The sequence below is a fragment of the Chondrus crispus genome, genomic scaffold, assembly GCF_000350225.1.
Source record: "Chondrus crispus Stackhouse genomic scaffold, scaffold_29, whole genome shotgun sequence".
NCBI classification, from domain to species: Eukaryota; Rhodophyta; class Florideophyceae; order Gigartinales; family Gigartinaceae; genus Chondrus; species Chondrus crispus.
This window is the reverse complement of record NW_005179194.1, coordinates 382,860-395,345: the sequence shown is the minus strand read 5'-3', so window position 1 is coordinate 395,345 and position 12,486 is coordinate 382,860. Positions and strand designations below refer to the sequence as shown.

General features: G+C 52.6%; 1 protein-coding gene across 1 annotated transcript; it reads left to right on the top strand.

The window, feature by feature from the left end:
* The first annotated feature begins 4,339 nt into the window (after window positions 1-4,339).
* On the top strand, window positions 4,340-8,437 carry CHC_T00010154001 (Retrovirus-related Gag-Pol polyprotein). The gene has a single exon (XM_005717283.1). It carries the CDS (start codon window positions 4,340-4,342, stop codon window positions 8,435-8,437), a length of 4,098 nt encoding a protein of 1,365 aa, XP_005717340.1.
* The last annotated feature ends 4,049 nt before the right edge of the window (window positions 8,438-12,486 follow it).

Below are 12,486 nucleotides of genomic sequence, written 5' to 3'. Positions count from 1 at the left end.
TACACGTGGTGGTACTGTAGAGCATCGAGCCCTACAGTAACCGATCCGATTCTGAGTTGATCTAATCTAAAATAAAGCCCCAGGGGGGGGTTATACTACACGGCCCCCCCCTTAAGCGGGGACGTCCGCGTCCACGGGTGCTTGTAGAGCGTGAGCCATGTCTAACCGCGTCCTCCATACGGTCCCGTCCGCTCCTTACCACGACTCCGCTCTCTGGGGGGGTGTTCTCGGCGTCTCGCCCCGTGCTCCTTCGCGCGCGTGCTGATCTCTCCTCCGTTACTCTGGTGATTTTCCTTCCCGACGTGCTTCCCCTGTTTTCCTTGACACCGTAGCCAATCCACTTCGCCAACGTCCACCCCAGCTCCTCTCGTTACCATCGAGCCACATTGAGAGGGACTGTCTTGGTGCTTCCGTCCGCGCCTCCGTCCTGTCTCTAGTCCGTGAAGACTTCTCGTAATCCTTCCGTCTCCTTCCCCTCTGATCCTCGCTTTCCATCTTCGTCCAGGGTGGCGTGAGAAGGGGCTCCGTTGCCTGACCAGTTATGTCCTTCTTTGTTCACTCCCCCCTGCCTTGCCGATTCGACAGCCGTGCCCGTGCAGTCGTGCGTCCCGCTTTCCGTTGCGAGAAGGCGTCACCGATCCGTTCCATGTACTCGTCCCGAACTCGTACGCGATTGTCGGGGTGCCCCGGATACCGCACGTTTTCCCACCGCATTCTTCGCAATGCCCGTCGCCTCGTCCGTGCGATATTTTATGACAGTCCCAGCATCCTCGTATTGCCATACACTCTTCCCCCATCCGCGGCGATGGCGACCCGCTCGTTTTGTTTTCGCAGGTGGGTTACGCGTCGGACGGAGCTCCCTTCTCCACGATAGCCGTTTTACCGTCGGCGCGATTCCCGAATCCTCGCACAGTATTATGTACGGTCTCGACGGTTCAGTTTTCTGGCCCTTCTCCGTCTTGTCACGGGTTCCGCTGCTAAGGGGGTTCGACGCTGCGTCACGCGTCGCGGTCTTCGACAACGTTCATCTCGTCGGCGTTTCGTTTCCACAAACCACCCGTGTGGCAATCACTGTCCTTTTCAGTGACCTCTCCTCTCTCTTGTTGGCAGCGGATCGACTCTGGGCCGCCGCCAGCACGGTGACGGGAGATTGGGCGAGACGTAGGGGATTGTGGTGACGACGCAGTCGCCCTCCGGCGGTTGACGGTCAACGGTGTCGATCAGGGGAATTGCGCGTTTGTGGTGTGGCAGCGCGTCGTGTAGGGGCCAAAGGCGCGCAATTGTGCGACGTTGGGTGCGTCGGAGCGTCGCTGCATCTGATGACGTCCTCGAGGAGGATGTCCTCCTCGGTGTTCGGTTGCGTGGTCCGTCTGATGGGTCAGCGAGGTAGGTATCGGCATCGATGCCAAACAGCTCGTTGCGCTTCGCGAAAATAGTTTCGGGGGGGGGACGGGAAGTAATCGAATAGCCCACGTGTAGTCGGCGGCACGCAGAGCGAGCTGAGGACGCTCGAAGAGGGGCCGCGCGTGATGTAGGAGCGCAGCGGCACGAGCGCGCAGTGGGGCAGCGCGGGCGGATGCATCTCGTTACAAAATCCAAACCGTACTTGCGCAGTTTAGAGACATGATGGTTTCACAGACGCGCGCCGCACGCGTCGTACTGTAGTTACCGCACGTGACGCGGACGGACGGACACAGAGGCGTTTTTGTCCGAGCACGCTCCAGCGACTGCCCTATGCTCTCGATTAAATTGCCCAAAAAAATTGCCCAAAAATGTTTCCCGCGAAAATGTTTTCTTGCGAAATTTTCAACACAAGCTGCGGTGCGGCCTCGGTATATTTCGCGTGTTGCGCTTCATCCCAGAGGCACACGCGTACACGTGTTGACCCCTTCCCCCTTCTTCTGTTTCGCTCTTGAACGCGACGTCGCCGGTTCTCCGGGGTGCCAAGTCTTCCCTGCAGCGCGTCGCGAACGGGGACGCGTCCCCGTTGTCTACCTCTCATGCCTTCTTGCGCGTGGAGGCGGGGGTGTGCATGCTCGTCCCCTTCTGTCGAAATGCGTCTCGTCCTCCCCCGGCCGTGAGACATTCATCTTACGGTACTATGTCTCCGGGAACGCTCGCGTTCCGGGTCGCCGACCGGCTCGTGCACCCTTCTCGGCTAGGGCACGAGCCGGGAATGGGCGTTGGCGCCACCACATCCTGAGAGGTCCATGGGGCACGGCATTGTCGAATGCGTCTCCCTTCGTCCCTTCAAAGGTATGGCCCGGGCTGAGATCGTGGTCACGCCCCGACCGCGGGGAGGCATCGAATGAGCTCCCTGTTGGAAATCTTCGACCACATGCTAAGCTCCAAGCCTGACAGATATTACACGTGTACGTCGACGAAACCTAAAATGCTTGCAAGAGCATTCTCAGGATGTTTGGTCTTCAAGGTGGACACGTGTTATATTTGTACACGGTTGCACTTTCCTATCATTTCCGAGCATGTTTCAATTTTGGTGCTGACACGTGTAAGTTATGTACCCCGTGGCACTCTACAGTACATTCTGAACATGTTTCATTTTTCTCGATTTGACACGTGTGTGACACGTATGACGTATGTGCCACAGTGGTTATTAATCGTAGTGTAAAATCTGTAATCTACAGTACAATACATTCAGATATTATTGACTCTCAAACGGTCCCAAATTATTAGCAAGAGAGAGTGCAAGAAGGAGAGTCATTTGATTATCAACGGAGAGTGGAAGTAGGAGAGTCACTTGATTATCAACCGAGAGTGCAAGAAGGAGAGTCATTTGATTATCAACGGAGAGTGGAAGTAGGAGAGTCACTTGATTATCAACCGAGAGTGCAAGAAGGAGAGTCATGTGATTATCAACCGAGAGTGGAAGTAGGAGAGTCACTTGATTATCAACCGAGAGTGCAACAGGGAGAGTCACTTGATTATCAACCAGTGCAAGAAGGAGAGTCACGTGACCAGCCCTAATGGCTCGTATTGTATGTAGTTCGAAGAGTATAAGTAGCGCCAATAGTTGGCGACCAAGAGTAAAATGGCATCAACTTCTTTTCCCGTCAACCACCAGCAACCTTCAACCATCCTTCTTCCTTCTGCCCCGCTGACCTTTCTATAGGTTATGGGCCCAGTTCAACGCTGATCGTCTTCTTCGTTTTGGTTCAAGTTCGAGTTTCGCCGTCGTTCAAGTATCAGTTTGTTCAGCTCGTCAAGCAGAAGAAGAAGGTATCAGTTTCAGTCTCCGCTTTCGAGTTTGGTTTTTCAGTTTTTTCAGTTTTCGCCGTCGTTTTCAGCACCGTTTCAGCCGATTTTTCAGTTTGGTGGTCCGTCAGTTCCCAGTTTTTGGAAATCAACTTTGTGGTCTTGCAGCTTTGTCGTGGCAGTCGTTGTGTGAGCTGTGGGTGAGCCTTCCGCTTGTCGGGAGGAAGAAAGTCCCTAGTGGCCAACGCACTGCCAAATCCTCAGTGGTCCGTCAGTTCTCAGTTTTTTGCTTTGTCGTGGCAGTCGTTGTGTGAGCTGTGGGTGAGCATTCCGCTAGTCGGGAGGAAGAAAGTCCCTAGTGGCCAACGCACTGCCAAATCCTCAGTGGAACATACCCTCGCTCTTGGTGAAAGGCTGGTGCCATTGGAAATCTGACTTGAGCGAGGGTCCGACCAAGAATCGTCGAGAGACGAATTTCTGATCCTCGGGGAGGATCACAGTGTACTGGTCTAGTTGATTCCGCACTCTGCCTTCGGGAGGTGCGTCGGCGGTGTGGGTAACGCTCTCGGTATTAGCCCTATAGGTACGACTTCGGTCCCCTGGGTGAAGAGAATACGTGCCTAAACACTGAACCTCTCACTATACGTGTATAAGGTCGCGTACCTTGATTAAGTTCGCACGGAAGAGGGTGACCCAAGGAGTGATTGTGAACAAATCACACGAGTACGACGAAGGCAGTTTCATTCTTGTGTTGTGGGAGACCCTCTGAGGCAGTACCGTATCAAGTTTGGACAAGCCGATTTAGGTTGCAGGGACCGTTCGCGGTAGTAACCAAAAGTCCTGGTTCGTCTACAGGCAAAGTTGTTGTGCTTACTCGTGGCACGTTTGATTTAGTTCACAGTCGAAAGACCCGCACTGGCCGACATATAGGGGTAGCGCCCTAAGGCATTTTCAAGAAGAATACGCTTGTTCCACTCCGCCGGGAACAAGCACCAAGAACGTTTCCGAGTAATCGCTACAAACTTCCTATACGGGTGGGCTTGCCATTGTGTTGACTATCGGTTAACGGCTTGGGATCCCGGGACGGAAGACCTTGTATACTCGAAGGGTACATCCATTCGGCGAAATGGATGACCAAAGCTCTGGATCGGTCAGAATCGAGAAGCTGACCGCATCTAACTTTTACATCTGGAAGCAGAAAATCGAGCTACTGCTTGCTCTCCGAGATGTCGATCAATACGTTTTTGATGATATATCGGAAACTGCGACCTCAGATGATCGCAGGAAGTGGATTCGTGGTGATGCGAAAGCAAAGGCAGTCATCGGACTCACGCTTTCTGATGACTACTTGCAACATGTGCGAGGGTGTAGCAGTGCAAAAGAGACATGGGAGGCGATTCTGAATGTGTTTGAGCGTCACACTTTGCTCAACAAACTTTCCGCCCGTCGCGACTTTTACACTGTTTCCATGCTCCCATCCGAGAAAGTGCTCGTGTTCATCAATCGTGTGAAGCAAATTGCTGCCAGATTGCAGTCAATGAGTGTTGAGATTGACGATAAAGAAATTGCAATGGCTGTGTTGAATGGCTTGCCTCCACGATTCGATAACTTGATTGTTGCACTTGACGCACTTGGCAATGAGGATAAAGTGTTTGGACTCGATTTTGTGAAGAGTCGTCTGCTGCAAGAGGAACAACGAGAGAGCATGAAGACCGCTTCTACTACTTCACCCCACGCACCTGCACTTGTCAATCGCATGCCTATTCGACGTGATATGAGATGTACGAACTGTAATCGACATGGACACACCGCAGCACGTTGCTGGGGCAAGGATGTCAATGGGCGCCGACCAGCACCGCCAGACGGGTTCCGGTCCCGCAACCCCGGCATGAAGCCAAGTGCATTCGTATCTCGAGATGAAACTTCTACTGCTGCCTTTGCTGAAAGCGACTTTACATGCCTGCTTTCGACTTCTTCTCCCGAAAAGAAGGCAGTGAACGCAGGGTCATGGCTTGTGGATTCCGGTTGCAGTGCCCACATTACATTTGATCGCTCTTTGTTCGTTACTTATGAACAGATGCAATCTGGATCAGTCGAGATGGGCACGAAGGCTAGAGCCAATGTCGCTGGTCGTGGTGAGGTAGAATTCATGTTGAACGTCAATGGTAGTCCACATCCTTGCAAATTGTCCAACGTTTTGCATGTCCCTGATTTCGGATACTCGCTTCTGTCTGTTAGCCAAATCGTTTCAAAGGGCTTGCAAGTGTCATTTGAAAAAGACAAATGCATCGTTACTGCAGGACCAACTGTAGTTGCCACAGCTAGTCAAGTTGGGGATTTATTCATACTTGATGTCATGAATGAAACTTTCTCTGCTCATGTAGTTACCTTGCAGACGCTACATGAACGAATGGCCCATGTTAACGTACAAGGAATCGCATCAATGATTCACAATAATGTGGTAAGTGGCATCAATGTTCGTCAAAGCGATGTGATCAGAGCAATGAATCGAAAGTCTGACAATCACTCTCTCGTTTGTCCTGCGTGTGTGTTCGGCAAAGCAACGCGATCAGTAATCCCGAAACAGCGATCATCGTCTCGAGCACAGAACTGTCTTGACTTGGTACATTCTGACGTTTGCGGTCCGCTCGAAGTACAGTCCATTGGTGGTTCGAGATACTTCATTACATTTGTAGATGATCACTCGAACTGGGTTGTTGTGTACACGATGCGAAATAAATCTGAGGCCTTTGCAAAATACAAGTTGTATGAACAGTTTGCCCAAACGCACACTGGTCGCAAAGTGAAGGTGCTTCGCACTGATCGAGGGGGAGAGTACTTGTCGACAGAATTCAAGTCATATTTGGATTCAAACGGTACACAGCACCAGCTCACCACTGCCTACACACCTGAACAAAACGGTGTTGCTGAACGTTTAAATCGAACCTTGATTGATCTTGTCCGTTCCATGCTTTCTCATAAACAGGTCAGTAAACGATTCTGGGCAGAGGCTCTTGCCACTGCAGTATATGTACGCAATCGAGTTACTTCACGGGCTTTGCCAGTTAACACGACTCCCCATCACATTTGGATGAAGTCAACTCCAAATGTTGGCCATTTGCGAGTATTTGGGTCAAAGTGTTGGTATACATTACCGAAATTAGAGCTCCGTAAGCTTGACTTGCGAGCGCGTGAAGCGATGTTTCTCGGTTATTCGCAATGCAGTAAAGCATACAAACTTTGGGACGGAGAGTTGAGTAAAGTTGTTGTTTCACGAGATGCCAAGTTTGATGAATCGACATGTGGGATGCATGACATTCCTGCACATGAAAAAGATTCAATCAGCTCTGACGTTGGCGTTGTATTGCTCGGTGGCGACAATGAGAATGAAGCCGATACCCCAAATGCTAATGAGGTTGGGTCGGAAGAGGATGAAATTTCAGGGGAGGTTATTGAAAACGAGGACACTCACTCTGTAGGTGAGAATGATGAAGATGATGTGTCACCTCCCGTCGAAACTCCGAATGTCACCCCTCCAACTCCGACTCCAGCTGTACGAAGATCGTCTCGAATCAGTAGACCTCCCGGATCATGGTGGAGGAGCAACTTTGCAGCTGCTCTTCTTTCACATGCGCATGTCGCTATTGAAGGTCCCAAGACTTTCAAACAAGCAACCCACGGTCCTAGAGCTGCATTCTGGCAAACCGGCATTGACAAAGAACTTGCATCACAGACTAAGAATCAGACCTGGAAACTTGTTCCTCGATCTGAGGCGTCAAACATCTTGACATCTCGATGGGTTTTCAATGTCAAGCAGCTGCCTGATGCAAATGGCAATATAGTTGAAAGTGCAAAAGCCAGACTTGTTGCCCGTGGATTCCAGCAAGTGCAGGGTCTTGACTATACTGAGACATATGCCCCTGTCATAAAGTTTACGACTATTCGTCTACTTCTTGCCTTAGTTGCTCATTACGACCTTGAACTTCATCAGATGGATGCCGTGACTGCGTTTTTGAACGGCGACTTGGATGAAGACATCTACATGGAGCAACCCGAAGGCTGCGTTGACAAAAGCAAAAGTGATCATGTGTGTAAACTTTTGAAAGCACTTTACGGTCTTAAACAAGCACCTTGTCAATGGCATACCAAAGTGGATGATTTCTTACTCGGTGAATTGGGATTTGAGACTTCACGTAGTGATCCGTGCCTCTACATTAAACGCATTGGTAACACTATCATGCTAATTGCACTTTATGTCGATGACTTGTTACTCGCTGGTAGTGATATCCATGCCATCAAATGGATGAAGGGGGAGCTTAACAAACGGTTTGAGATGAAAGACCTTAGTGAGGCAAAAGTCTGCATTGGTCTTGAGATTCATAGAGATCGCACTATCAAGACATTGAGTCTCACTCAAACTAAGTATGCATTAAATGTGCTTGACCGTTTTAAAATGTCGACTTGTAACCCTTCTCTGACTCCAATGGAACAAGGTCGCAAAACCACGAATTCTATCGAAAACGACTCCGAAACAAAGGTACCGTATCGTGAGGCAGTCGGTTGCCTTATGTATTTGATGGTTGGCACTCGTCCAGACTTGGCATACGCCATTGGAAAGCTTTCCCAACATTCTGCCAACCCATGTGAGTCACACTGGGCAGGTGTAAAACGAGTAATGCGATACGTGCAAGGGACTCGAAACTTAGGAATCGTGTTTGACAATAAATCCAAATCGCCGGAGTTGCTCGGTTTCAGTGATGCTGACTGGGCCGGTTGTTCAGACTCTCGCAAGTCGACCAGCGGATATGTTTTCAAGTTCTGTGGTGGAGCTATCAGTTGGAGTTCCCGGAAACAGACTGTGGTTGCGACTTCGACGTGTGAAGCTGAGTACATTGCACTATGTGAAGCGTGTAAGGAGGCGACCTGGTTGCGTCAAGTTGTTGCTGATGTCCTCGGACTTGATTCTGATCCCACGATCATGATGGGGTGTGACAATGCAGGGACGATTTCGTTTGCACAGAATGAATCGATCAACCGTCGCAACAAACGTGTTGATGTAAAATACCACTACGTACGAGATGCTATTAAGAGAAACATTGTGTATTTGTCGCATTGTCCGACCACTTCGATGCCTGCCGATATCTTAACCAAAGCACTTGGGCGAATTCTATTCCAGAAGTTTGTAGAACTTCTGGGACTTGCAGTGTCCAGTAAAAGCATGTGATCGAGGGGGAGTGTTGGAAATCTTCGACCACATGCTAAGCTCCAAGCCTGACAGATATTACACGTGTACGTCGACGAAACCTAAAATGCTTGCAAGAGCATTCTCAGGATGTTTGGTCTTCAAGGTGGACACGTGTTATATTTGTACACGGTTGCACTTTCCTATCATTTCCGAGCATGTTTCAATTTTGGTGCTGACACGTGTAAGTTATGTACCCCGTGGCACTCTACAGTACATTCTGAACATGTTTCATTTTTCTCGATTTGACACGTGTGTGACACGTATGACGTATGTGCCACAGTGGTTATTAATCGTAGTGTAAAATCTGTAATCTACAGTACAATACATTCAGATATTATTGACTCTCAAACGGTCCCAAATTATTAGCAAGAGAGAGTGCAAGAAGGAGAGTCATTTGATTATCAACGGAGAGTGGAAGTAGGAGAGTCACTTGATTATCAACCGAGAGTGCAAGAAGGAGAGTCATTTGATTATCAACGGAGAGTGGAAGTAGGAGAGTCACTTGATTATCAACCGAGAGTGCAAGAAGGAGAGTCATTTGATTATCAACGGAGAGTGGAAGTAGGAGAGTCACTTGATTATCAACCGAGAGTGCAACAGGGAGAGTCACTTGATTATCAACCAGTGCAAGAAGGAGAGTCACGTGACCAGCCCTAATGGCTCGTATTGTATGTAGTTCGAAGAGTATAAGTAGCGCCAATAGAGTCACGTGACCAGCCCTAATGGCTCGTATTGTATGTAGTTCGAAGAGTATAAGTAGCGCCAATAGTTGGCGACCAAGCCCCGCTGACCTTTCTATACTCCCTTCGCTGTGGTGGCGCCGGCCCGGTTCTATTCTTCGCGTGCCGAGAGCGACATGTGCCGGGGCGGGGTCGTCCCTGGGGCAGCTGTGCAGGCCGTGAATCTCTGCCTGCGTTCCTTCCTTACTATCATAATTACTCCGGACGTTCCCTCCAGTGCCCGAGCGGGCGACTCGAACGTCGTCGTTCGAGCCGGCAGTAGTTCCCTGATGCTCCCTTCTCCGTGCGTCCTTACAGGGCGCTTTGTGCTCTCGTAGAGGTGGAGTGCGTGGCCCTGTGGGTACAGCGACTAGTGGCTACGGAGGGGGAACGGTCATATCGGCCTTTTCGCGGCTGACGGGGGCGGTATTTGTGCGCGGGAGTCCTTGCTCTTGTATCGATGACGCAATTGGGTCGATCGCCGAACGCTGTTGCGACGAGGGCTTCCACAGATCTCAATTTATGCCGCCGGCATACCGCTGGTGGAGCCTCCCGAGGCATCCAACGCATGGTGCAATGCGACTTTCTCCTCGACGGTCGAAGCCCCTATGACGTCCTCAACGTTTGGGCTGTGGGTTGTGCGTTTCATCAATCTTCGACTTGTCTCCCGGGGGGTCTTGCTCGGGCGGTGCTCCCGCCCCTCCTGGTCGTCTCGTACGCGGGCGCGCGGTGCGCAGAATTTCTCGCGGCGACCATGGTCGGCGGTAACGAACGATCTTCTCTTGGTCCCTGCGGCGCGCACAGAACAGGATGTCAGATTTAGTACCGTTGAAAGGGGAAAAAAGGGGGGGTAGGCGTCGCGTTTGGCTCGCGTGCGTGGCGACCGCGTGTTGCGTTCTCGAATACGTGATCGCGTTGTGTGCTTCGCATTCGGAGTGCGTCCCGATGATGCCGCGAATGGAGTGGTCAGTAGCGGAGGCTGTCGTGGTATCGCGCCCTTCGGAGCCCTTCGTCTTGGGCGGCGGGGGCGCGTAAGCGCGCAAGTGGCTCACGTTCGCCTTCCCTTCGTCCGTGGCCGCGCGCGTAGGCGGATAGAGGGAGAATGCCGCTCGGGCGGCGTGCCGTGGGTCGGGATTTCGAGGCATCCGCTCGATGCGGGCATACGATTCCGTCACACGCCCGCCTCCCTTTACGGTCGGGGGGGCGTGTGACGTGTGTACCCTCACGCGGGCATTCGTTGTACCCTCGGGCAGCGCCGTCCTGGTTTGCTCTTGCTTGTCGCCCCGCGTACAGTATCTCCACACGCCATGCGCGTGCAGGTGTAATTGCCCCGTTAATTTTTTCGATATATTCTGGGGGTGGTGGCGGGGTGATTTGGTGATGACGCAACCGGTGTTGGAGCATGGCGCGCACTCGCTCACGTGCCACGTTCACATCCCCCGTAATTTTCCCTAATATGGGGCATGTGTCGGCGGCGGTTTTGGGGTGTCTCGCGTCTGTGCGTATATACTAGTGCCCCTCAGACTGAGTTGCTTTCGCTTACCCCTCCTTCCATAACTATCCTCGCTACTGCTGTGGCGAATGCAGCCTCGCTCGTCTGTGCATCTGCCGACGCGTGTTGCGCGCTTCCTCGCGCACGACCCACACCGGGAGGGTCATGATCCGGTCTTCTGCCGGGCTCTCCGACGCGGGTGCTGATGGAAAGCTCGACGTGAGCCTCCCCCTTCTCGGTTATACCGAGACCAAAGCGACGGGCATTCTTGGTCGCTTACTCTTCCCACCGAGGGCCCTCGTGATCCCACTGTTGATCTCCTTGTTCGTCGGGCGCCCCTCCTCGCCGTGGTTGCTGGACTTAACGGATCGTCCGGCAATCCTGTTCGGGGGGGGTCGTCCGACTTTTCCGATCCGAAGCGGGTTTCGCGGTCCTCGTAATGTCGGTCATTACGAGGGCCCAACATTTTTTCAGGCAGTTCGTACTGTCCTGTTCTTATGTCTCGCGTCCTTGACGTCCGAGAAGTCAAGACGACTTGACTTGAACGCGTCCCCGGTTGTGACCCTCCGATAGGGTCTGCCGACCTCCTTCGCTTCCCGTTTTAGTCTGTTCGTGCAGGCTGGGGTTAATCCGCGAAGGAGCGGTTGAGGGCCCCCCCCTTAAGCGTGAACGTCCGCGTTCACGGTTTAGGTGAGGTCTCTGCCGGTACGTCTCCGGAGGCGTTGGGCGTAACGAGACACCAACTCCTCCGGGACGTGAGTCCGCGCAGTCCAAGTGGGCGCGTCGTAATCCGCCCACTTGATGAGGAACTCCGTGGTTCCGTCTTCCATAACTCGATGTCTCAGTAGCCGTTCGACGGCATACTGCGTTCCCGCGGTGACCTTATCGGCGAGGTCCCGCGGGGTCGTCGTACTTGCTCGTGGCGCGTCTATCGGAGACGGCGCGTACACGCAGCGGTCGGCGGAGACTCGCTCGGTGACCCCATCACGATCGATCGTGATGGTTCGGCGGTCATTGGCGAGCACGCGGTAGGGTCCGACAGCGGGCGAGGCGAGCTTGTTCGATGTCTTAGCCCCATCGGTGGGGTTGAGATATACGTATTCTCCGGGACGGAGCCGGGAATTAATACGTCGTATGCGCTTATCGAAGTCGCGCTTGTAGCGAGCCTGCGTCCGACGCAGGCTCCCGTAGGCCTTCTGGATAGTCGAATCCAAGGTCTTGAGGAACTCGGCACGTTGGTTCCCCCTATCGGAAGGGGGTGCGTCGCCGTCCGCCCGTCGGAGAGAGAACTCCGGCGGTGGCCTGCTGAGCACGAGCTCAAACGGCGTGGTGCGTGTGGTGCGATGTACGTGGGAGTTGTACGCATACGTAAGCGGCCCCACGTACACATCCCAGTCGTCCTGGTGTTCACCCACGTAGTTCTGCAGCATCGAGGCGATTGTTCGGTTATAACGCTCGACTTGCCCGTTCGTCTGGGGATGGTACGCCGAAGTGTACAAATTCGTTATCCCCAGAACGCGGCACGTGCTGTGGAAGAACTTGGCATTAAACTGAGGGCCGTTGTCCGAAAGCAACGTGCGAGGGACGCCATACTTGAACACCCACGAGTCGCAGAACGCAACTGCGACCGTGTGCGCTGTTATCGTGCGGAGCGCAACGACTTGCGTTAGCTTACTGAAGCGGTCCGTAATCACGAGCAGGAACCGTTTTCCTGTCTTCGTCTTGGGGAGCGGCCCCAAGATGTCGATCGCGAGGCTCTCGAGGGGCCTCGTAGCTGGAAACAATCTCAATCGGTTGAGATGTTTCCTCAGCTTCAC